Below are 26,225 nucleotides of genomic sequence, written 5' to 3' on the forward strand. Positions count from 1 at the left end.
TGACAATTCTTTTAATATGGACAGGAACAGTTTTTAAGAAAACTGCCTGACAGGTTGTTTAAAAGTACATTTTATTTTAAACCTTATTTGCATTATGAATAGAAACAAAACCACCTCAAATTTTGAAATATACAAATGAGAAGGAGCAATTTGTAGGTTCTCTGTATTTTGTTGTACAGGAAGTCGAGCATAGGTGGGAAATGGCACAAATCATACATAAGCCCTACAATGTTACATTTTTTGTAGTATGTCAGTTTATTACAGTGGATGTATATCAAGGTACAGCTATTTTCAAACATGGATTGATACCAATATCAGTTTGGGCTCCCTACTGCAATATAGTCACACACTGCAAAGCAAAGCGTGCTGTTTTCATTTTTTCTGGTGTATTAACGCCAGATTTTGTTTACTCTGGTTTTGGATCAAAAATATGAAGGTCTCAGCATCTGATATTTCCTTGAGTTTTATGGTAGCCTTGAATATACAGCAAAGGGAAACTGTCATGATCCAGTTTTCCCTCTCTGTTACATAATTATCACCAATAAAAAAGTGTTTTACTGTTACCTCTTGACTATTTTACACAGTAGATCAGGCTGAGTTAAGAGGTGTAATTTATTTCAAGTCTTTTAACTGTGCTGTGTTTTCATTGCTGACTATTTGCCAGAAAATATCCCATGGAAATTCTTTTATCTGGTAACTGTAAAGTACAGCGAGTTAGCAGTTACTTATTTCCCTTCCTCCTAAAACAATCATGTTGATGGTATGACCCTAGCCTGGTGGGAAGTCATCAAGCTGTGGTTTATGATATGGCATAGGAAACTCTAGCAGGACGTCACAAGATAGTTTTGTATTTTAATAAAAGTCTGTTTTGAGGAAAAGCGCATTATGTAGGTTAGTGCAGGGCATAAATGAAGTCATCTTGTGGTTTAAAATTTCCATCTTAACTATTTTATCAAGTTGACTGACTTTGTTCTCAGGTTTGCATTGTTTTCATTTGTTTTCAATTACTGTTCAGACACTTTTGTATGAATATCCTTAGGTTCCAGTCCAAAAGAGCAGTTGAAACAGTTGCTCCGTAGAGCTTCTTAGATGGGTGCCTTCTCTCAAGCAGTAAGCCTTGCTCCCAGTCAGAGTGTGCTGTGGCCAGATGTTGTTATTAGAATAGGAAAACATGAATGGATGGTATTGAACCAGTCTGAGGCTTCAAATGCCCTGCATAGAAAGAGGAGTAAGCACAAAACTCTGATACTTCTTTGTTGTTTTGTTTTTTTGTCCTTAGCATCTGTTTGAAAAGTCTGACTTTTACTCCTTAGGAGCCCCTGTAAGATCATGAGAGATTTGCTTTTTTCACTGCATAGACAGCACATAAATCTTACAGCTGTGGCACAGAAATTAATCTGTTAAGATAACTATTGCTAATTCTTCATCCTCCAGGAACAGGATGGCTTAAAATTCAAACCACAGAATACAGAGAAACAGAATAAAGAGCTTTTCACCTCCTACATTACCAGACTTGTTGAATCGGAGCAGTGCCCAAAAGTCATTACCATCCAATGGCTGTGGGCCAGTGTGAAATGAGTTACTGGGCTTTATCCAGATTCTAGTGGAGAAATTTCTGTCCAAATCACATAACTATGGCTACAGTTGGCAGAGGGTGAAGTACTTGTTGGCAGCCATGGCAGAGAGTTCGAGGTCTGAATGTACACCGAGAGACTGGCTCTCTAGATCAGATATTTTTTCTGCACCTACATGAGCCAATGTAAAGCTTAAATAGGTGATTTTCCTTTTGTGTGCGAGGCACCACTGCCTGCAGACCTGTCAAACCAACAAACAACAACACTGTTTAAAACCAAGTTAGAATTCATCCTCATAGTTACTTCATTCTCATTGTGGAGCAGGGATCTGTGATCACATCTCACACATTTAAAAAATTACAGCAGAACTCCCTGAAATGCCATGAAAGGGTTTGCCACCTGGCAAAGTATTTTGTTCTAAATCTTAGCGCTGATAGATGGAAGAGTATATCCAAGAAGGATTATTTGTTGACAGTGGAAGTTAGTAGGGACTTAAATTAGACATTAACATTATCCTCCTGTATGACCATGAGCGTGACTTTCATTTTACAGCACTTTATTTTCATTGTTTTCTTTATCCTGGATTCAGGATCTTTGTAGATCTTTCTTTCTGTAAAGGACCACAAAGCATGGGGGGAGAGACACACATATGGAAAAAACAAAGCAGCAGCATGCTGCACACAGTCCCCATTCTCAGGTAGAGGTTCATAAGAGGCCATCACATCACAGTTTTCAGTGGTTCCAGTCCTAGAAAGGAAAGTCTTTTCCAGGAGTAGCGCTCCAAAGAGTCATCAAAGCCCCGACAGCTGACTGCCATCCCTTGAGGTGGATGGTGCTTTATAGATGCTGGTGGAAAAAGAGAGTTAAGCTGAGAAACTCAGCTGAACTTGATGAATTTGTACCAGTCTGATGATGAACTTGAGGTGCACAGCTGCTTTGATGAATTCCCTAATGCAGTCAGTAAGTTTTTCAGCAGACTAAAACAACCTTATTTTTGATCCCACTGTTTTCCTGCAGTTCTCCCAAGCTACACTCAGTGCATCAGGGATGGGAAGCTGACCATGAGCAGACTGCAACAGAACAGGCTACAGTAAAGAAGCAGACAAGATTAAATAGCCTGAAATCTCTTTCTTTCAGGGCTCTAGGAGAGCTTTCAAAACCCTAGGGCTTCTAAACCCTAGACAGAGCCAGGTCTGTAGAGACAGGTGCTTGTTACAGAACAGCAGCAAATGCAAGAGAAACAAGCTGTTTACCATCCCAAACTGTGTTTTTCACACCTGAAATCAGGAGAAACTTGTTGCCAAGCTGGAAAGTTCTTCCCCCTTCTCTTGTGAGTTCCTTCCTACACATTTCCTTTTGGGGAAGGGACTGCTGGAAAACCTTTCTGTGCTGAAGTCAAACAGACATAGAAGTCAGGAGACCTTGTTGAAACTCAGCTCTGAGTGGGTGGAGAAGAGTTCCTACATGCTCCACGGTTATCTGCTTGGTGAGACACCAGAGGCAAAAGATCTGCCCATCAATTTAGCTAGCAGCCAGGAAATGAAGGCATGAAAGGAACAAGAGAATAGAGTGAGACGAGTTCTATATTTTAGAAGACAGAAAAGAGCTTGATTAAAGGTATCTTATTCCTGCCTATTTTAGTTTTATTCAATTTAATGTATTTGACACTGGACTGCAATGCTTTTGCACTAGTTTTGACCCTGGGCATTAGGTGTAAGCAAAATACTAGGCTACATTCCTAATTTCAACTCTTGGAAGGTGCAAATTTGAATGCCAGCCTACCTGTCCTAAACTTTCCCAAAACCAAACTACATCTCTACATAGTCACCTATGATGCTTTGATGGTACTTCAGATTTTTGATTCCAATTCAGCCACTTCCAGCTGTCTTATTATATCTGAGAGTGCAGCCAGGTCTAGGGGTGTAAGCTGTTGTTTATGTCAAGTTTTGCAGAAGCTGTTCATCATCACATCACTGATGAGTGATGGCCACAGATTGCGTTGGGGTGTGACCATCTTATGTGCTTGTTGGAAAAATGAATGATATGTGGTTGTATATATTATGAGGATGGTGTTTAGCTGCCTAAATTTAACATATTCAGGCACCATCAAATGTGTTATTAAACCTTTCCCCATTTTTTGTGCTAGGTGTAAGAAACTTTTGTGTTTTACGCTCCTTGTTGGGGAGAGATCCCTGCTAAAACTGTAGGTAGCTTGTAGAAAGAGCTGTAGAAGTGATGTACAGAGCCAACTATTACACTCATGAGCTAGAAATTCACTTGGTTGCCTCATGAGCTTGAAGTCTGAAAATCCTTGAGAGGAATATTAATAGTTGAACCTTCCCCATTCAATGGTAACAAAGTAATACTGATAAAAATTGCTGATTGAAAGAGAATTTAGGTAATCCCTAATCCTGTAACCCAGGGAGCAAACATCTGTTGATATTAATTTGTAATACACAGGCTTCCTAATCGTATTAGGAGAAACAAACAATGGTGCATTGTTTTTCCCATAATTTAAGCATCTACTTCATCTTAAGGCACAGCTTAAGGTACAGCTGCAAGTGCACAACACCACATACACACAATGTATCTTGAGTGAACTCACGCTTTTAGTTCTGATTTTGCCAAATGTTAGTGAAAACAGTATGGGACTGCCAGCCAGTCAGTATTGTGAATCCAGTTTGTATCTTGGGTACAAGGGTTATAAACTATGGTTTGTATGTGTTTTGTAACTGGTTGTCTGGTTTGACTTTAGAAAAAGCTGATCAAGAAGCCAGTTGATTTCAGTGGGACACAGAGATACTGGGCAAAAGTCAAGCTGTCTGAGTTCTGTGTTTCATAGGAGCATTAGTCTGGCATGGTGAATTATTCTCTTTCATGTGTATCACCCTAATATTATTAATATACCTCTTGTGCAAGGAATGTGCAAGGAGTGGAAGGGCTATAATGTTAAAAAGGCTAGCACTTCTCTAAATGCAGTGTTCTTACATGCAAAGCCCCACTTCTCCCAGAGCTAACAAGTGACAGCTTTTTTCTGGCTTTACTGGGGATAAGCTTGCATTGTCTCACGTTACACTGCAGAAAACTAAAGCTTGTGTGCCACTTGTTGTTCCCAGTGCGTATCTGTGCCTATCCTGTGCTACCAGAGCTGGCACAGGAGAGGAGGGATATGCAGCTTGGAGGCATGATGTGCCCTGGCTGGTCCCATGCTCCCAGGAGCCCAGACTGGGCTTTTTCAGCCCTCCTAAGGGTGAGGACTGGTAGAACAGCCCCATGCTTCCTCTGGCCTTTCACTGCTTCAGAGTCGTGAAGCTTTACTCTCACCTCAGTTGTTGATTGCTGTCCAAGCCCTGAAGTGTAGCTACTTGTCCTCATCCCCTCTGCTTGTCTGCCCACCCTGTCTCTCCCTAGGGAGCGAAAAAAGATACTTTTTTTTTTTTGTCAGCTCTACAATATATCAGTCCTAATGATGGAGATTTTGGGAAAATTTTAGAGTAAAGGGCAGTCAAAATAATTGTAATATCAATTGTTTATAAAGACTCAACAGCAAACCAAGCCTGTTCTTCAGCTCCTCTTTTGGCAACAGCTGTTTGGTAATCTTTGGTAAGATTTCTTACAGGGAACCAAAAGGAGAGTGAGGAACAGCCCATTGAGGCTTTTCATGCTAATCTCATTTTTGTCTTTGAAGCTTAGAACTTTCACAAGGACTGAAAGCTGGTATTTATGAGTAGAGCTGGGGGAAGGAGGTTGCTTAAACAGCTCCTAGCCTATCACAAACATCTCCAGCTGTACTCCACCAGCTCCATGGAGATTCAGTACGCTGATATTTTTAGAAATAATCACCCCCATATATTTCAGCATTGTTCATCTGAAACCACATTCTTCTCTTTTACTTTGTTTATAGACTTTTCTTTTACAGAAATGAGCTCTTTCCCTTGTTTTCCAAGCAGTGCTTTTGCAATTCAGTGACAGAACGTGCTGTTGAATTTGAAAGAACATCACTTTCTGTTAAGTCTTTGTTAAATTGTATGCCCATGTTCTGTTTTGCCTGGAGTATCATAAATCCCACTGATGTTTATGGGGTTCAGTGAATGTTGATCTGTGCTGAGGGCTGTAGAGATAAAGAAAGCTCAGAGGTGTAACCAAGGATTTGACCTATGTAATGCAATAGAAGAAAAGCTGTACTGTCAATATATAATAATAAAAGCACAATATATCTCTTGGCAGTGGCAGAACTCAAACATCAGTACCTTTGATCTAATACCACCGAGCTCCAATAAGCCTCAACCATGGTGACCATTTCAAGCTACAGAAAAACACTCTGTAGTAAACGCTCATCTCAAATAACTTCTGAAATTTTGATAGGTAGAAGTAGTTTAAAGCCTTCATTTCAAGTCTTGCAATGCAGCCTAAAACTGTTTCTCTTTCTCACCCTCTTACAGCCAGTTTTCTAGACAACATGCCCCTGCGAAGTTCTGGCAAGCTGAGCATGGAGACCAGAAAAGATGGTGAGAGTACGGCCCCTGCTCCTCCCCAGAAGAAGCTGTCCTGCCAGTGCCACCACCACTGCCCTGAGGACTCTGTCAACAACACCTGCAGGTTTGTGGGATAGACATCTGGTGATGATACATGGGCAAACATACTTGTGGTAGCTCAGCAATCCCAAATTGGGCGTGGCATTTTTTGTTTAAGCAGCAAGATGTAAATGAGTTGTTTTTCACTGTGTCTAAAAATCGGAAGTGATTTTTACCTAGATATCACCTGCATGGTGGTTGTGTTGTGTTTTGTTTTGTTAGGGAATACACATATTTATCATTTTACATATTTAATGCACTACATATGAAATATTCTGAAGGTTGAACTTTGTTTTTAAAGGTGCATGCAGTTAATGAGAGGAAACCTAGTGGCGATATATAGATATATTGAAATGTCAATAAATGCTTATAAATTTATAATCGTTCTCAATGGAATACTATTTTTAAGAACCCTGGTCTTTGTGTCTGCAGCAGCTGTATCTGTAGGTCCTTAAGGCTTTGAGGATTTTTGGGTTTTTTTTTTGTTTCCATGCTAAAAGGAAAACTGTCTTGAGATGAACTGTTGAGTATTTTTGTCTCCTAGCTGTAGCCTACTGTTTATTTTTGGGCTTAGAGTACTACAGATTTCTCATTTGTGTTGGATTCTGCTTCCTCAGGACCTTTTGGCTCCCTGGGGGAGAGGCAGGTCCAGATGTGCACAGTCTCCTTGAGGGCTCAGCTCTGGTCTGTGTTGCACTGGTGCTGGCTGAAGCAAGCAGAGGTGACTGAGGGTACCTGTGTGGCGACCAAGCTGCTGTTCCCCTACCCAAAAACAGCTCATGCTGGACACATACAGCGGCTGTTGAATGAAGGTTGAGTGAACCTCTGTCTTGCCTTGAGGTGCAGCTACAGTTTACTTTAGCTGCAGCAAAGTTGGGCTGAGCTCTTTGTGTTCCATATGAGGAATTTAAACTTCTCGGCTTGGCTAGAGCAGGCATGGTACTGGAGATACCTACTATCAGCCTGCTGGAGCTGTGGGAGTCAGGGAAGCATCAAAGCAGGGCACAGATGTGAGCCCAGCTGGAGGTGCAGTGCTGTTTGAGGTGAGGTTGTCTAACATTGTGTCCGCTCTTCTAGGCAGCTTATTTCAAATTTAAACAGGGAAGGCCTAAGGTTGCTGAAGGTATCGATTGCTTTGCTGGATTTTTGAGTGTGGTTTTGCAGCTTGACTTAATTTTTCTCAGCCTGCATTTTCCTACTAAAATGTCTAAAGTTTTGGTGATGTCTGTAAATACCATTTTCCCTTTCTAACCTCTTCCTACAGGCCCATGCTCCAGCCAGGAGTTAGACCTTACTGCTCTCACATGACAGTCAGTTTAAAAAGCTATAAAACCCCACTCTGATACCAATTTGCAGTTTCCCTGCAGCGTGCATCAGCTGTTTCCTGTTCCTGCCAGCAAGAGCCACAGCTTTCATATGTGCTGTCTCACACACGCAGCAACAGCGAATTTGCAGATGACTTAAATCCGAGAATTAGGAAGCACAAAGGGATCAATGTTAAGGAAGCCATTGAACAAGGTTTGTCCCCCAGCTGGGGAGGCCTGCTGTTGCACATTGCTCTGTAGGCATCGTTGACATGAAGTATTTTTCATGGAACTGTGAGTAAATGTCGTGTTAGAATGGACTTGGGCATTTTCCCTCACTACAGTACTTCAAAGGAACTATTTTCAGAGCCTCCTTTACAGGGTCAAATGTCAAACTTTTTTTTGGGTGTTAATGCCCAAGGATAGGCAGTTAAGTGGGAATAAAACACAAAATTGTAACCCCTTCTGTCTTCATAATCCTTGGAGACTTCAGGCTTGAATGTTCTACTTTGCTGCCAGAATTATTTTTTTTTCCACTTTAGTCACCAAAATAATAATTGAAGCTAGAATTTATCCAACAAATATTAATCACCTTTCTGTCCAGTCAGGAGTTTCCTAGAACATTCAGGAGACTTGCTTTAGATCAACTCCTCTCTCCTGCCCTGTGCTGTCACCTGAGCAGTTCCCACCTTGCCACTTGCCCAGTGAGCAACAGCGTAAGTGCAAAATGGCTGAGGAGTTTGGAGTAATATAAAACAAAATAAATGAAGTTAAATGCACTGCCTTCATGGCTTGTCAGCAGTAATCCTGTTGATGGTAGTGGTCATTGCTGTGGCTCCCACTGCCTTGGTGTGAGAGCTGCAGTGAGGTGTGAAGGACTCAACACCCCTTGTTTTCCCTGCATCTGTTTAGCTGTTAGTGTAATGATTCCTTTTTTAAATTCCCTACTACATAGCTGGAATTATGAATTACAGAGACAAGAAGATCCTGAGCCTTCTGTTGGGAAAGAGTGCTTATTAGGCACTGGTTAGCTGGTTATTATGTATCTGGTTATTTGGCTAGATAGAGACTAAGGTTCAAAAGATTAGAGCACAACCAACCAGATTAGCAGGGATAATTAGTTTCTCCCGAGTTTCAGGATCATCCTACTAGTCAGGCAGTAGCTTTGGTATGTTTTTCCTGAGTGAATGACTGTTGGCACAATTTTAAAGCACTCAGGGAATCACTGAGCGTCACTGTAAAGGAAGTTTCCCCTTTTTGAAGTATGAGAGTATCGATTGCAGTGTTTTTCTGAAGAATAAATTGACTGCTTTAGATTAAAAGTTACTGCATTAATTTTCTGCTTGTTTCAGATATAGCCTCTAAAAGCCTTTTGCATTTTACATTTTAAAAAAGAATTTAAAAATCAAAATCAGAGTTGACGCTCTGTCAACCTGTTAAGCTTTTGGCTGTGCTTGGACCTTCAGAGTTTGGACCTGCCAGCCCAACAGGAATGAGCCAGTGTGTTCTGGGGCACCCAAGGGCCTGGCAAAGCTCTGACACCCAGGAAATTCACTGAGTACATCCACTGCCAGGGCTTGGGCTTTGGAGAGCATCAGCCACTGTCCTTATCAGGGTTCTTACTAAAGCAGTGAAGCATTTTATGAGCCCAGGAGCAAGTACCTCTGAAAGTTCAATGCAAAAGCATTTCCAGCTGTGTTTGAATTAAAACTCTAAGAGAAGGATTGCTATTCCTATTGCAATCACCATTAAAATTTTCTCATAAAAAGCAGTCTGTCATCTCACATCAAGATTTTTATCTGCTACCACAGGTATTCAGCTTTAAAGTATGTATCCAGCTCATAGTACTTGGGGTCTGAATGTTTATATAAAAATGGGGACATCTGGTGGCCATTTAAAATCCTCTCCATAATAGTACTTGTAGAAATTTAAAAGCCAGTATTTTTTAACCACATTTGTATCAAATCCTCCAACAGCATGCTGTGTTCCTATACAGAATTTCCCTTTCTTTATACTTCTGCAGTTTAAGTGCAACAATACTTCAGAGAGCTAAGGATAACACTGCAGCTTAAAAGGCAGAATACTTTTCTATTTAAGCAGAAAAGCTGTGCCTCTAATTAGGGTGTGCTCTTAAAAATGGGGCAGTCTGCGAGCACAGTGAGGTTTTGGAAGACCCATTACAGGGTGAGCTCGTCAAGGGAGGGTTAATGCCAAGGTGTAGCAAACGGGGGCCAGGCCAGGAGATCAGGCTGATATCCTCACTCACCAGGACCCCATTTCCCCATAAATATGTGAACACATATTCAGAGACAGCTCCTTCATTAGCCCTTCCCATGGCTGGAGACAGGCGCTCCTGTATCGCTGCTCAGGGGTCCTGTACAGGGGGAAAGAGGGGTCACAAGTGAGGCCACTCTGGGCATTTGAAAAATACTGGTGCACCCAAGGCCCTGACAGTTAAAACCTTTGGAGAAGGCTCACAATCCTCTGCTTGTAAAGGGTGTGTTAGACTGCTGCATGCTGAAACTTTATTCTTCTTTCCAAACATGGGTGCAATTCATAAAAGGCTTTCAGTAAAGGAGGTCTGAGCTGCTTTGAACGCAACCAGGACCTTGTTTTACTGTTCCATTTCAAGTTTTCTGTGTTCAAAGTCTAATCATAATTAATTGCATATTTTAAAACCTGGTGTTACCTCTAATTGGCTTTGACTGTAATGGGATTGCAGTAAAGGCAGAGGCCAGTTAGGTGCCTTGTCGCACTCTGTTTTCATGCACAAATAAATGCTGACAGTTTTAAAGATTGGGCTGATAAAGTTGAAGTTCCTATGTGTTGCCTACTAGATTGTATTTCTGCCCAACTGTATCTTCGGTTATCTAAAGCAATAAAATAATTAATTTGTTTTTTCAGCATTACCAAAGGTGATAACTCATTTGAGTGATGTTATTTTCATTCTCCTGTTCTCCAGATATGATTGAATTTTCTTTGTAATTTGGTATGTAGAAGAATAAAGACTGACAATGGCCACAGCACTGTGTTCAGACAACTTCTGCTTTAATCAGTTTTAATTTTTAGGGAAAAGCTGCACATTTTCTGATAAAGGAGCTATGGTGAGATCTTAAATATTAGCCTTTCAAATTTTTAATGTTTATAATTATTTTTAAATTTTCTCCTTTATACAGAAAATTTTTTGATCATTTTAAAAAGAGTGTGGAGATTTGCCATGTTGCTTTGGATGGAAGTGAAGAGATGCTCTTGCTCTTTCTGTTATCCAAATGAGGAGAATAAATAGGAGTGAGAAGAAGTAATAATAGTTCTGTGGACTCATTTGAAATCAAGTTAAAGATAAGGGGTGTTTTCATCAAGTTATGAAAGTTACATGTCTCTTTGTGAAAGGTACTGAATGAGGGAAAGATGTTGCTTTTCAAAGTTACGTATTGCCGTCCCTGGCCGTGTCTCACGCTCACAGAGCCAGGTGGGAAATCTCCAGCAGACAGGTTTTGGTAGCTGAGGAATCACATCTTCTGTGAGAAATGGCTGCTGGCCAGTGGGGACATCTGTGGGAGCAGATGCAAAGCTGCTGGCCTTGGTTCCTGTCTTGTGACATTTAGGAAAGGTCTGAGTTAAGATCCCTGCTTTCTTTGTGGTAATCTGTAATTGTAGCAGCACCTTCTAGATCAGCGTCTGTCCATGTTTTGCTATTAACTCCCTTTATTTTCCTGGCATTTGGCTTGGCTGTAAGAATTCACTCTTGGCAACTATGTGACATAGCAAATCTGTGCTTATTAGTGATCACATCCAAAGTGAATTTAATCACTCCTCTTGCTCTACTAAGATGGTGCTTCAGTGGAGGAGGTTACTGGATGTGTACCCAGATGTATCCAGTAAAAGCACATTGAATTCCTTCTTTACACACCATTTACAGAACCAAATTACCCCAAATTAGAATTCACATTGCAAATTTAAGAAAATAGCAGTTCTATAATACTTTTTTTTTTCAAGGAGGTGGAGAATAGGTTTTTCATACTGATTTGCAAGTATCAGTGATGTACAGATGTTTCTCTTTCTGTAGTCACCAAAATAAACATAAAATTTGAGACTGTGCATACATCTCTGACTTGTTTCTTACTGGCTGCATTAGTAAGAACAGTTTCATTTCTACCCTAGTCAGGTGTGAGGTGGGGTAATCAATAAAACAGCAGGGATGTGCCCTGCCCTTTCCTTGCAGTGTGTGGTCCATCTGACATCCTGTGAACCAGGAGAGCAGGGCAGGGGTGACGGGGGGAAGCAGGTATGAGATCCTTCTTTCTTTTCAGAAAAGTCCCTTCTCCCTCTCACCCAAACACCTCAGAAATCCTCAAAAAGATCATGAGTTCTTATATTGCATGAAAACTTTTTTGTTGTTTAGATTTTTCTTAGAGCTAGATAGAAGCAATACCAGTGTTTATTCTGCTCTCCAATGTTATTTTTTTTTCCTCTCACTTTTCCTTCATTATTCTAAAGTCTTTAAAGTGCTTGATTTATTCTTATTTTTGGAGCTTTATAATTTCTTTGTTTTTCTCTACCCAAACTAATTTTTTTCTTTTTAAATTTGGAGTAAAATTTTTAGAAGGAGTGCATGAGGAGCTTAATTTTCTGAATTTAATTTTCAGAAGTGAGCTAAGAACCAGAGTCCCATATGACAAGTCAGAGAAATAGAATTAAAACTGCTGACTTTCTGTTTCTTTTTTTCCCCTTTTGCAAACAATTTGACTTTTACTTCCCCTGCTTTTCTTTCATGAACCAAGAGTTTTGGGTTTTTTTGTGGGGGCCTATTAGCTGTCAAGTCCATTTTTGTGTTTCACTTGATAGCAATTTATTGTTTCGTTGCTCTGTCCCCTGGGTTAAACTTACTCATTACTTTGAATCAAAGGCACCATGCAAACAAATAAAATCTGATCTAATATGATATTGTACTCTAATGGATTCCTTACAGTCTCTCTTGGCAATCCTATTGTTCCTATCTTTTCAGCTCAAGCAATGACATCAAGGTGGTTGTTGCCCAGAAGGGTTACTGTCTCCTTCGCCTCACTCCTAAGTACAAAGTGGAAGAAGGGTAGAAATCATTGCTGGCTTCTCCCAGAAAGTAATTTGTAACATTACAGCAGTTGGTTACTTTTCATATCCAGAAGTCAGTAACCCATGATAGATTATTATTTGAAGTAATAAGTTTACCGTGGCTAGACCCTGCGCCCCTAATATAAAAATATGCCACAGAAAATGTTTGACGTGATCCTAGGCAGCATCTCTCAGTTGTGTAGCTAATACTTAGAAATTGTGTTTGTCTCTTAAGTGTGTAACTGTGGCTCTTGTTTCCTACATCTTCATTGCCTTTGCTGCTGGTGCTCTTTAGGCTCTCGCTTCATTCAAGTAAGGAGCAAATCATCTGAATTTTTGCTGTATTTAAGTTTTCTAATCTTTTTTTCTTTTTATTTCCTTGTTTTAACTGAGTTTGTTTCTTCTCTTCTGAAAAATACTCATTGAACATAATAGCCAGTGTTATTTTCCTGAGCAAATAACAGAATATTTTATTTTTCTGTGACTTAAATATCTTATATTAAAGAGTTTTTTCTTTATTTTTGGATCTTCTTCCTGAAAATCAGTCAGTTTTTGTTTCTTACACTTTATATATCTCCCTCAGAGTGCTGAGAACTTAATGTAGAGCAGTCTCAATAAAATGCAGCCACCCTTTCCATGCCCTCCACTCCCTCTTTCCATAGCGTTCAGGCATCTGACCTTCATCAAGGAAGGACATTTATCACCAGCACCATCTAGCCATCTGTTAGTATCCTTTCCCTCCCTGGTGCACATTCCTGTAAATGGAAGCATTTTGGATCACTTCAGCCTTATAACCCAAGTAAACGTCTACGAAAGGTGTTGATGATGACTCAAGGACTCATACACAGGAGTGCTGCAGTTCCAGTTAAAACAGGAATCACAGATCACTCGTGATAATATTTTACATTTAGTGTCTCAAAAGTGTTTCTTTCTTCAGGTCTGTGCAGTGGTGCAAATATCAGTGCCTTGTTCCTGCACCAGGGCAGACCTTGTGTAGCACTGAAGCTTGCATTGCATGGGTTTCCAGAGTCTCAGTGCACTAATGACCATGGGCAGAGAACTGGGGTGTTTGTTAGTTTGTTTAGGCTGTGAAATGTCACAAAGGTAAGTGCACAGCTCCGAGGCTCCTTTGTGTGTGCAGGAGCTGGTCCACAGCAGCCTCGGTGTGTCCATCTGCGAATGGCAGATTTGCCTGGCAGGGAGCAAAGTTTAAGACAACATTCAACAGAACATTTATTACTTCAGTGCCTTTTCCTGATTTTTTCTTTCCAATCCGCAGCACCGATGGCTACTGCTTCACCATCATAGAAGAAGATGAGTCTGGTGGACATTTAGTCACCAAGGGATGCCTTGGATTAGAGGGCTCAGACTTCCAGTGTCGGGTGAGGAAGCATTTTCTGCCACGGTGACACTTGCATCGTGACACTTTTTGATAGTTTTCAATTAATGTGCAGTCACCAGACATTGCTGTGTCCATGTTTCTCACTTCTGCTCATTTGGCAGATAGTTGATCTGCATTGATTACTGGGGGAAGTGCATTTGTATCCCCAAAATATGATACTATATCTACTCCTAATAACAACTCATGGGTTTTGGTTTTGGCACTGCTGCTGCTACTAACATGCCTGCTCAGAGGAAGTTTGGATTTATAGAACTGCAGTCTTAATGCCTCAAATGGCCATGCTAGCTAAAGTAAGGGTATTATTTGATGGACTGCAGCAACATCTGTGTTTTACATGCAGTTTTACATGGGTTTGGGATTTTTGGTGCCAGAAACTCCCTTCAAGTACACTGATCACCTGACAGAAAGTATCACTGCAGGAATGGAAGGGTCATGGAAAACGGAGCCAGGTGCCTCTAAGGTGGTTGCCTTTTCTCATGTTAATCTCAAATGTTTTCAGATGAGTACAGGAATTATCTAATCATTATGGTTAATGGAAGGTATTTTATCCAGCTTCCTGTGAGACGAGATGCTGCAGCTGAATTAGTCCACGCAGCAATTCCTGTATTATCCTGACTAACCTGTTTTGGATACCTGTACTAACTCTATTTTGGTCTAACTCATGGATGTATGTGACTCTCACATTTCTGACTTGCACTATTAGAGAAAGTCAGTCCCTTCTGTAGCATTAAGGCACCAACAGGACTAAGTTAGGTGTATCTTAATTAATTAATGTCTTAATTACCTGGTTGAAATATTGCTGGATATGCTGGTTGGCAGAAATCCTTACTCCACGCATCCTAGAAATCTGTAGCAGGTTGCAGTCCAGCTAGCAAGCACATCTTTCAAGTGCCAGAATGACAGTGGATATTTACAACACAGGTAATGACTTGCTTTCTATCTAAATTGCTTGTTGCAGGACACTCCTATTCCACACCAAAGAAGATCTATTGAATGTTGCACAGGCCAAGATTACTGTAATAGACACCTTCACCCTACGCTGCCACCGCTGAAGAATCGAGGTAAGGGGAAGAAAATCCAGTCCTAAGATGATCTTTTCCTGCTCTTTGTCCTTGTGCCTTAGGGAAAAACAGAGCACAGACTGAAGCACCCCTACCCAAAAGCATGTGATTAGATAGATAAATAGCATTAAAGAGTTTATATCCATTCTTGTAGGTTGTGTGTGGAGTGGTGCTGATGCTTGCTGTTATTTCTGTTGCACACATGCAGTGAACACGAGATGCATTAGAGTTGCATGATGCTGTCCTAGTGCAGACCTGCTGAGCTATCAGAGGTCATCTCAAAGACTTAGGCTGGTCATGGCAGAGGATGACTCTTGCTGTGTGTTTTTTTAGCCTGATAATAAAATGGATTCCTCTCTCCAGTCCCTGTGGCTGCATTATTGTCATTCATAACTCCACACACAAATTGGTCAGTTCAAGTTGACACAAGTCTGTATGTTTTTCTTATTTGCAAGACCTGATCATCCAGCACTAGGGCAATAGTGATTCACTAAAGTGTATTTTTTATGTGAAAAATGTAGCTGAAAATATAACATAGAGTAAGAACTCACACACTCTTTTTTAAAAAAAAACTATTTGAGAGCAAATGGACATGTATTAACTTAGTTAATGCTGAGGCAAGGTTTTAGCATTTTTGTTTGTTTGTTTAAACATCACATTCTGAAAGCTGGTAAAACTGTTTTTATCTGGGTGTTCAGAATACATTTTATACAAGTGCATTCCTAAGTAAGTGTAAATTCATCCATAGTAAACTCTTGGCTTCGGCAGGAATTGTGGTAGTCAGCGTGGAGTCAGTTCGGAGTTGCAGAAGAATTTGTGTTTGCGGCATTCTTTGTTGAAGATCCAGATCGGTGCACAGATGCACTCTCAATTTCACCAATGGCAGATACTTACACAAATGCATGCTCAGAGAAAGCCTTCAGTCATGTAAGCTGTTCCCTTCCGGCCTGTGAAATTCTGCACAGATGGGCTGCAGAGTCAGGCCTTCGGAGAGCAGTATGTAAATACTCCACTGTTTACTAGCAAGGCATTAAGACAGTGAAACCTCATAAAATTCTGACTTCCAGCAGAAGAGTTATGTACTACTTTGTCGGTTTATTTAATTTTAAAAACTTCTTTGGACTGAGAGAGAAGCTCCAAAAAAGCAGTCAATATTTGTTCACACTTACTTAATCTTTCATTAAATATCAGTTTGGAAAACACTGCCATGATTTCTTCTTGCTAGTGGCTGAGTTTATTCTACATTAGGACTACTTAAAAATACTGAATCGGTGCCTAACACTAGACATCCATCTTATTAAGATTTTAGTTATTTGGCAATGCTATCTGCTGCTTATACAGAAAGGAGTGAACCAAGCTTTTGGTAGTGGCAGAAGTTGTTTAGATTGATGTTGGGTTGGTTCTGTGTGTATATAGGGTAAATAGAGTATTGCTTGGGGACCATGGTGGCAAGACCCATTGAACAACAGGGAGAATATTTTTTAAATGAAAACTTTTAAGCTGGAGCCCAGCTGTTCCGTGTTGCAAAGTTGACTATTTAGCATGACAGACAAAAGGTGATGTAGTCACTCAGCATGCTCAGAAGATTTTTTTTTTTTTTAATTTTTTTTTTAAAATAAGCTCTCAAACTACCAGCATCCTGACTGTTTTGTGGAAATGCATTTCAGGAGCTGCTTCAATAAAAGTGGCTGAACAGGGCAGAAGTCATCACCTTTACTAAAGCCTTAAGTTAATATGTCATTCTTGGTGCCAGGCCTGTTTTAATTTGTCGCTGCTGTATCCTAGTATGAAACCTCAGAAAAAAAAAAAAAAAAGCCATAGTTTGAACCACAGACCCCCACTGCAAATAAGTACAAATACTGTGCAGAAATACATGCTACTGCCTGTGCCCAGTACTGTGGCTGTGATCATTGTTTCTACCGTGGAAGAATTTAGATTAGGCTGTGATTGTCTAAGTAATGTCAGAATTGTGTATCAAATTTAACATAAACTGTAAGTACAGAGAAAGAGAGGTGAGCTTAAAAACAAGCTTCTTGGAATTACCTTCTGGCCTTCAGGGTATGCTCCTCAGCATCTGAAAAACAAACAGAAATTTGGCTTCTTGCGTCTGAGGTGATAGCTCATGGGAAACAAAGTCTAGGGAGAGCTTGCAGCTGCAGGTCAGGGGCTGTTGAACTGAAAACTGACCCATGCACCAAGGTAACAGCTACAAAGGCAAGTGGCTTGTCTTCTCTCAGTTCCCTCAGTGCTTTTTGAGGCCTGGCATGTGCTGCAAGGCAAGATTTATGCCACACCCTATCCTTCTCCTCTCCCCCCTGGAAAGAAAGGAGGACCACATACATGAAAGTAAGAGCTAGAAAAATTAGCACTGGTCAAAGCAAGACTTGTTAAGTAAGATGGAAGAAGCAACAGCTAAGCCTGAGTTTTGAGCTCATCTTGGTCTAGAGCTAGCAGGATAAAATATCCCAGAGAAACCATTAAATCCTTGTGCCAGCTATACATCTGTCATATTAAGGAAATGAAAACCATAATTGGGTCTGATATAACACCTCTGCTTTAAACAATAAAAGATATTCCTGGAAATCCCAGCGAAAGCACAGGCTGAGACCAGTCAAAAGGAGAAATATGTCTTTACTGATTTAGAGCCTATATAAGCAGAAGTGGTGGTGCCACCATGTCTGGCTCCCTGCCTGTATAGCCAGTGATGAATGGGCAAGGGAATGATTGGAGGAATGATGGGGTTTGATGTGTGCACACAGTCTCCACGCCTCGGATTTCACTGCCGTTTTTACTTGGATAACTGTAGCATTCTGAACTGGAGGGACCTGGGGTGGGAGGAGAACCTCCTCTCTCTTTGATATGCTGACTTCTGAACCTTCTGGGTGGCATTTTCAATGCACTCCTCAGCATGGTCCCACTGATGACAGTGAGTGAAAGGAGTGGTGGAGGAGGGGGAAACTGCAGGAGAGTAACAGAGAGGCAGCTTGGTCTCTCCGAGCTCCCTGCTGACAGCAGCCTGCACCACTCTTTTCCTACAGCATGGAGCTGTTAATGTGGTGTTTGCTGGGCTTCACTCTTATCAGCCAGCCAAGGTATGTGAAGAGGCTTCCCAAACCTACTGGGTGTTTGTTTTGCACTTCCCACACCGTGCTCCCAGTAATCGTTCACTGCTGCCTCCGTGGAAGCTGCTGCTTATTCTCGTAACCCTGCTGCTTGGCACCTTGCAGCTCCAAGTAACACAGCAGTAGAAAGCACAGCACTGGACTTCTTAAAGGACAGAGTAGCTCCATCATGTAAACTGGCACTGAACAGGACCCACCACAGTGTTCACCTCAGAGCCCACAAGCAGGTCTCCAGACAGACTCAGAGCTGAGCTGCCCCATCCCTCCTCCTGGTCAAATAGTGCAGGGAAAGGGGAGGTTTGTCCTGCTGCTCTGTGGGGAACAGCCTGGACTGGAGGAGAAGGAGGAGAAATCCAGCCTGGCTTAGTGCAGCAGACCAAACAGACATTGCTGGTGTAAGGATGGGGGCTTGCATTTAATCTTGTGCTGTCCACACACACCCCAGCAGGTTCATGAAGTCCTCAAGTTAGCAAGCAAATGAAATCCTGCCAGAATGGTTTAAAAACGCAGGAAGTGTATGAAAGGTGGAACAATAGCCCACTTACCATCAGTATGGCCTCTCAAATAGGCAAATAAATAGAAAGGCATATGGAACTCAATCTCCCCTCCTGTGAGAGCCAGTTGCACACCTGTGCTGTGCACAGGGAGCCACTGCTGAGCTCGTGCCACTCTAGGCATGGGGGACACCAGCCACCACAAGAGGGTCAGCTCTGCACCTGGTCAAAGGCTTGTCAGCTGCTCCCAGTAAGGAGACCAGGACACTTTCCTTTGTCTTTCATGCTTTCCTTACATTTGCTTCACCCAATTGCATTTGGGTACCCAAAGAATTTTGCAGTGTTGAAGCCTGAAGTTCATCTGAGAACTGTACAGCACTGCCAAAATGCCTTCTGGCCTCTAGGAAAACCAAACTGCATTTATTTACTTTTCTGAATGGCAGAAGCCCATTAGAAACATTGAGCATAAGGTTTGGATCACTTAAACCCTAAAAATCATGGGAATTTGATTCAAGATTTCAGCATGTTTATCATCCCTCTCCAAATGCACATACTCCTGCACACACAGACAGCATGAACAACTTCATGGGCAATACTGTGTCTGCAAAAATGCACAGATTTCCATGGCTTTAACATCTAGCAGACACAACTATAAGATCTGAATTGTTCCCGCTCTGTATGACATCAGCTTTCATTTCTGCTAAGCACAGAAGCCCAGCTTCCATCATGTTCCACCTTTGTGAAGTGGAAGAGTCCTTGCTGTGGGTGGTTTATCTGGGTTTCTCCTAGGTACAGAATGCTGCTTGATGATCTCTGTGCTCCTCTTACTCATCTGATGGGCCTCGACATCTGAAACTGTTACAACCCACAGAATTTCAGAGGGAGGTGGTGGCTGCCAGGGGCTGCTTACAAAGCACAAACCAGAGCCCTCAGCCCTGCCCAGCTGCCATCAGCTTCACGAGAGCTCTGGATTCCCCAGCGGGCTCTCGGTTTCAACCCACAGCCCACTTGGAGTGGCAGGCCAGGGATAAATCTGCTGTGCCAGGCAGAAGGGTGGGTTCAAGTGTTTTCCTGATAGACATCGTGTCAGGGTCCCCTTTCAAAGGCATCAGCCATGTCCTGAATGTTTACATTGTCAGCGCTCCCAGAGCAGGTAATGGCAGGTTAAAACATGACCAGTGTGATCAGGTGGTGTGCTGGTAGGTAATCCTTGTTTGTAGTGGAAAAGGGAAGGAAAGAAATTCTTTGGGACAAAAAAAAAAAAAAAGAGATAAACTAGAATACTTTAAAATAAAAGAGTCTGAGAGTAAACTAAGCATCCCTTAGGAATCTCCTGGTCTCATTACCCTTGTAAATCTGAAACATAATAACATTGTTCCCTGGACCAGTCAATAAGGATGGATTTCTTGCATTCTTTGATGTGTCAGGCATTGGAGTGAAGGATGCAAGATGGCAAGGCTGGAAGAGCTTCCGAAAAATGGCCCTCATTTGCATTATCCCATTACTGGAAGGGTGGTTTGTGTATGCACATGCCAAAATACAATAATTTTGAGAGCTTGGGTGGCAGGGGAGGTTAAAAAGAATAGAGCTGGATGTCTTTGTTTTTCAGCAGAAAAGCATGCATGAAGGTCAGACTTGCTTGCCTGAGCTGAGAACACAAATTTGGAGATTAATATTACACTTTAAAGGAGCGTATGAGTCTCCCATACAAAGGTTGACTGAAACATTTTAATAGTTTTTTATGCAACAGCATTTTCAACAAGTTACTTGACATGTTTTGTTTTCAAAGTGTTTTGTGGAAGAGCTGCTGGAAGGCTAGTCTTGCCCACTAGCACAGGAAGGCCTTGCTGGCACACAGGGCTGCTACAGAGTTAATGAAGAAGGAAATTCCTGCTCAGGTGTTTAAAACAGGATCTAAGAGACAAATTTTTCTGTAATGATGGAAATCCACTTTCAAGGCCTCTCATGGCATGCCTTCTTGAGGTTAAATGGTCTTCCACATCTTCCCTTCTAGGATAAATGCAGTTTGGTGTTGGTTGGGGTTGGTTTGTTTGTTTGTTTTGCTGTATTTATTAACTACTCAACCGGATGCTACTTAATCTGAGTGTTTAAAAAAGGCAGTGATTTTTGCATGCTGTGGCTGATCACTCAGGTTAAGATGTAGAGCTACAGGTCTTGGTTGATTTTTCATTAAGAGACAAACAAGGAATTGCAAATCAAGACCATGTTTTGCCTGAAGGAGGACTGATAAGCCAAATAAGCTTTTGGAAGTGTCAGTTCTGTCCTGGTCAGTGAGGGTCAAAGAGGAAGCCCACAAAATGTCTGGGGAATCCTGGGGTATCCTGTACAGGAATTATGAGAAAAGAGTGGAAATGATCATTGTGCTCAGTGCGTTTCTGACATTGACTTCATACCATCTCCCTTTCTAAACTTTCCTCCTTTCTCATTTTTTAACCCCAGACTTTGCTGAAGGAAACATTCACTACAAGGCCCTGCTGATTTCTGCCACTGTTTGCAGCATCCTGCTGCTGCTTATCATCATATTCTGCTACCTCAGGTAAATAAGGAATATTTTGGCAGCTTGTTAATGTTTCTCCCAACATTCACCTTTTTATAGATTTAAAAATTTGAAAGAAATAGGAGTGACCTTAAAGAAAAGAAATGAGAAACTGTAATTTTATCATGAGAAAAAAAAAAGCATAGTTTATTAATGCTATTCACAGGTATACCTGTGTAATGTATTTAATACAGAATCTTTCACTCAACATCCTAAAATGCCATTCAGGTAGAAGCACAGATTATTCTTTACTGAGAAGGCCAAATTCTATAGGGAAATTTTTATAAGGGAAATATATCTAAGACTTTAAAATTTGTTTATGTGATAAAGAGCTTATCATAAAAAAGATGATGATACTGGAAGGTCAGTAAATGTGTTTAGAATGTTATCATAATCTACATGCATTACATTTTAATAATTTGGCACATTTTTTTACATATTCCCAGATTCCATGACTTTACCTCCTCTGGCTCCTAGAAAGGCACTGCAGACAGTAAAATAAAGTTACTTAATTGGTCAGTGTTTTAGACATATTTAAGTTTCTGAAAGGAAAACATTTGGTTGCTTTGCAAATTCACCCCAGACTGCATAGCCTTTGAGTGTTATACTTAGAATTTTAATGCTGAACACAGTTGCTAAAAATAAAATGAAAAATTTTGGCCCGTGAGTCCAGTGTATTCCTCAGGGAAGCAGAGAAAGCTGTTAGACTATAAATGAAGGAAATGGGAAGGACACGTGCATTATTCATTGCACGTGTGTTCATTGTATTCAAAACTCACTTGTTTTTTGTGTAAAACGTCAGATACAAACGCCAAGAGACGAGGCCCCACTACAGCATCGGGCTGGAGCAGGATGAGACCTACATTCCCCCTGGAGAGTCCCTGAAGGATTTGATCGAGCAGTCCCAGAGCTCAGGGAGCGGTTCTGGGCTCCCTCTCCTGGTAAGGAAGCAATACTATTTTAATGCACATTTCAAAGGCAAAAAAAATGTGTAGAGGTAGAAGAGGCACAAAAAATCCATTTACATATCCTCAGTTGTTGTTTTAGGTTTGTTTGGGTTTTTTTCTCTACCAGAAATGACAAGGATCTATACTGGAGAACAGCTGCTTTAGAAGCACAGGACTTTTTTTATGCGAACTAAGCCAAAAAAGGTTTTCTACTACTGCTTTTCTACCTCATTTAATTTCTTATTTTAGATACCATAGGGCAAGTACAAGCTAAGAGAGCTCATGGAAGTGCATCAGGATTTACTCCAGTGTTCAGGACAGCACCTGGCCCACTGATCTTGTTTTCTTCCTTTGTATGTGCAGCACACACACACGCACGCCAGTCTCAAACACTGATGCATCTTTTCTGAAGGGAACTGTAACTTGTCAAACTTGGAACCTTTTTATTTGTAGGCTTCACTTTGCATTCAGAAGTCAAGGGGGATTTTTTTTTTTTTTTGTATTATGACAATCTCAAAGGTTAAAGGTACAGGGATGAAGTTTGTGATTATTTCAAAACAGACTCCAGAATTACTAAGCCTGCTGAAACGGAAGAATGTTCTGTGGCAATAGTTCTGTTCACCGGGGGGTTTTGTTTCTGGGGATCATTACTAGTGGAAAAGAATTGGTAAAAATGCTAGGTTACTTATTTAAAATAAGTGCCTCTGAGAAATCAGAATAGATTTCATTTTCATTTTTCAGAATGGATACATCCCTCATAATAGGTCTTCCAAAGCTATTGGTTTGTAGTGATGCTACTACTGTAGGTGTTTTCCAGTTTCCAAGTACCATGTACTATCTGTCTGGTTTTTGCCTACACATATTTTTTAAACACCTTAAAGAGGACATTAAATGGAGAGTTTTATATTTCCTTAAAAATAAAGCAACAGGCTGGGTTTGTTCTCGGCTTTAAGAAAGCTTTGTCCTGTCCCATACCAGTGTCCTTCTAACACCCATGGAAAGGGAGAGATCTTGTGTGGAGTTTAGGACCATTCCTAATGAGTTTCCAGTTGATTTAATTGTGAGGGATTCTTCCGTTTTTTACTTTGGGGTTTGTTGGTTTTGTTTTTGGGGTTTTTTGTTTGTTTGTTTTTTGTTTTGTTTGTTTGTTTGGATTTTTTTTCCATAACACCTCCCACATCAAGGTCTTTGTCTTCACTTGTTCCAATGACAAAAAATATAATAATTTAGAGCAAATACAATGAACTTGGTTGTATTTCTCTGAGAGAATGTGTTTCCAGCAGCCCGTGTGGGTACCAGGTGCCCTGGGGCACCTCACAGCAGTGCATGGCTCAGTCCTTCATCTCATGATCCCACAAAGCTGGAGCAGTGCCAGTTGTGGCTGCTTGTTCTTTGTGCCTTCCTCTGTCCCAGTGAGCAGTTTGAAGGAGGGATCTGTGGTCTCAGAGGTGTCCCCAGGTCTGCTCATGTAGTGGATGGGAAAGCCAACTCCTGCTGCTGAGCTGCTGTGATGGCCAAGGTGACATCCCAGCTGGGGCATTGCTCAGCAGCTTCTTCCATGAGGCAGAAACCGTCCAGTCCTCTGTCAGGCCACTTCTTTCAAGCTTGGACACTTTGCAGCCACTAGACCAAGTGTTTTTCCTCTAGGAACTCTTACACCCCCCCCCAATCTCCCCTTGCTTACAAAAGATGCATATTTTTTTATAAAAAATCGCTTTTTTATTAGTAATGATTTTGAGTGGAAAAGAAGAAAATGGATCTTGTGCTTGGTAGTAGGTGTTTGTTGCATTTCCCAGATAGCTACAACCACTGTGAGTTCAGCAGAAATGCAGAGATAGCCCTGGGCCCATGCCTGAAACCAGTGTGTAGAAAGTGCCTGGCAGTAATGCTCTGGTCTTTGTTTAATTATAAGCAGGAGCTTATTTTTAACCTTGTTTCTTATGCAAAGACTGAAACATCCGGGGTTACAATTTCAGGAAAGTAAGATGCAAATTTAATGCAAAATGTCACCTTATGCTAACCAGTAATGTTTTTCCTCTGTGTAGAACGTTTATTCTAATGGGTACAAGTATTAAACCCAAAACAAGTATTAGCCAAGAATTTGTCAGTGTGATGACAATCAGCAGGCATTCTTTATCCTGACCTGTCTGTAGTACCTCTGACAGAAGAGTTTGCTGCAGGTCATATGCTGCAAAATGGTCTGTCTGAAGCGATTCCTGAACTACAATTTGTTTTTTACCTTCTCACACATTTTTTTCATAATTTCCCTCCCTTGAACTTTACTTTTCAAGGGACTGCATCCGAGCCATAGGTATGAATTCTCTGTTCAAAATATTAAATTTGAAAAAGGTTGGTCTGTCTAAATTTCCATCTGCAGTAGCTGAACACGTCTAGCTGAATGCCAGGAAAGTAGAAATAGTTGGTAATTGGATTGTTTCCACTCGGGGAGACGAAGGAAAAGGTCATGTAACCTTACCTGGCTGCTTACAGAGCTCAAGCAGCAAAATACACAGATCTAAAAAGAAGTAAGAAACCCCCAGTCCCCCTCAGTGTAAAAAAATAACTCACAGGAGCACATCATTCAGCATGCTTACAGTTCAATCAACAATTTTTATTAACCTATTTGTTTTAGAAATCATAATTGATTTATGATTCAAGAAGAAGCTGAATTCCTTAAAATAAAATAAATTGTTCATAGGAAACCATTTGACTGGTTCTAGCAAGAGGAAACCAGGTTAAGGCCTTTCTCATAGTATTCTGCCGCCTGAAAACCCATAACAGAAATGTGTTTTTCATTTTCTTAATGTAATCTAATAAGGAACTTTTCATCATTAAGTATTGTAATTGCATGTACTTTATGATGCCATTACATATATTTCCACAAATTAAGTTACTTGATGTAACTACATTATTGTTCAGGATGCATTTTTAAAATGGGCAAAATAGAAAGGAACAATGCTAAAATGACATTACGAAATGTTACAGCAAAATTCCAATGTAATAGAACTATTGTTCAATCACTATATGAGAGTATAAAAGATAAATCAATTAAAAAAATTAATGCTAATCTCTATTGTTGGCTTTCACTGATGTTAATCAAAAATAATGGCACTGAAGCTACCATCTAGAACATCTAATAATACAATGCAGGGCTGGAAAAATGGAATTCTGTTTAAATGGCAGAACAAGAAAACTGGGATATTTGAAATAGCTTTGCACAAATACCACTGTATGATTTGCTTCTTAAAATTGTCCAATATGAAAACCAGTGGTTTACTTAAAAAATGAATGATGATAGACCTGACCTAATAGATTTTGAGCACACATTCGTGCTGCAGTGGGGTTGTGGCAGTCCTGCTCAGCTTCCTGGAACTCTCAAGCATAACAAGGGAAACAAATGATTTAAACAATCAAGTTTTGCTCATTTCTGTCAGCCAAGATTGCAAAAATATTTTGGACTTGGTGAAATGAATATGATTTCATAGGGATTCAGTTAGAGCAGTCAGTCACTTGCTGTAGTAAAACACTGGAGCTTTGTATCTTGATGGAGGCAAAATGGAACAAGAGGTCATGAATTTGAGCTTGTCCAGTTTTTGCCAATTGGTGAAAAATGAAAATCTCCTTGCAGTGTTCTTTCAAAATCTTACCAAGTCCTACCAGGCAAACCTCATTAGTGGTGGATTGAACACTGTAGCACAAGAGGGTGACCTTGAATCTCCTGTTTTATTAGGGGTTGGCAGAGTCAGCCACCAACACCAGTGAGTTGTGTTGCAGCATCCACTGGCATTTTTATTTGTGAACTTCTAGAAAGACATGATCTGCAGACATGCTCGAATCTGATGAGATTATTAGTCTCCATTTGTCCAAGATTTTTTGTGGCTGTAAAAGCTTGGTAAATGTAGAGGCAGCCTGTCACGAAGAGCAGCTCTGCAGTGCTGCTGTGGACATTGATCTTGCAATACCCACGGTTTTAGCCTTAGCTCAGTACAGCTGCTGACAAAGCTGGCACAGGCGCTGGAAAGCTGTTCTTTCAAGTATTTTGGGGGGGAAATTGCTTTATATTAATAGCTAATTATGATTATTAAAATCAATGTAGGCA

At 40.8% G+C, this 26,225-nt stretch overlaps 1 protein-coding gene across 1 annotated transcript in view; it reads left to right on the forward strand.

The window, feature by feature from the left end:
• The window catches only part of BMPR1B (bone morphogenetic protein receptor type 1B), a 232,891-nt gene that overhangs the window by 195,717 nt on the left and 10,949 nt on the right, over positions 1 to 26,225 (forward strand). The window contains exons 5-9 of the mRNA XM_015625680.3: positions 6,017 to 6,173; positions 13,823 to 13,925; positions 14,904 to 15,006; positions 21,083 to 21,179; positions 21,982 to 22,120. Coding sequence (XP_015481166.1) covers positions 6,017 to 6,173; positions 13,823 to 13,925; positions 14,904 to 15,006; positions 21,083 to 21,179; positions 21,982 to 22,120 — 599 coding nt within the window. The remainder of the gene's footprint in view (positions 1 to 6,016; positions 6,174 to 13,822; positions 13,926 to 14,903; positions 15,007 to 21,082; positions 21,180 to 21,981; positions 22,121 to 26,225) is intronic.

The sequence above is a fragment of the Parus major genome, chromosome 4, assembly GCF_001522545.3.
Source record: "Parus major isolate Abel chromosome 4, Parus_major1.1, whole genome shotgun sequence".
In the NCBI taxonomy this organism is placed as follows: Eukaryota; Metazoa; Chordata; class Aves; order Passeriformes; family Paridae; genus Parus; species Parus major.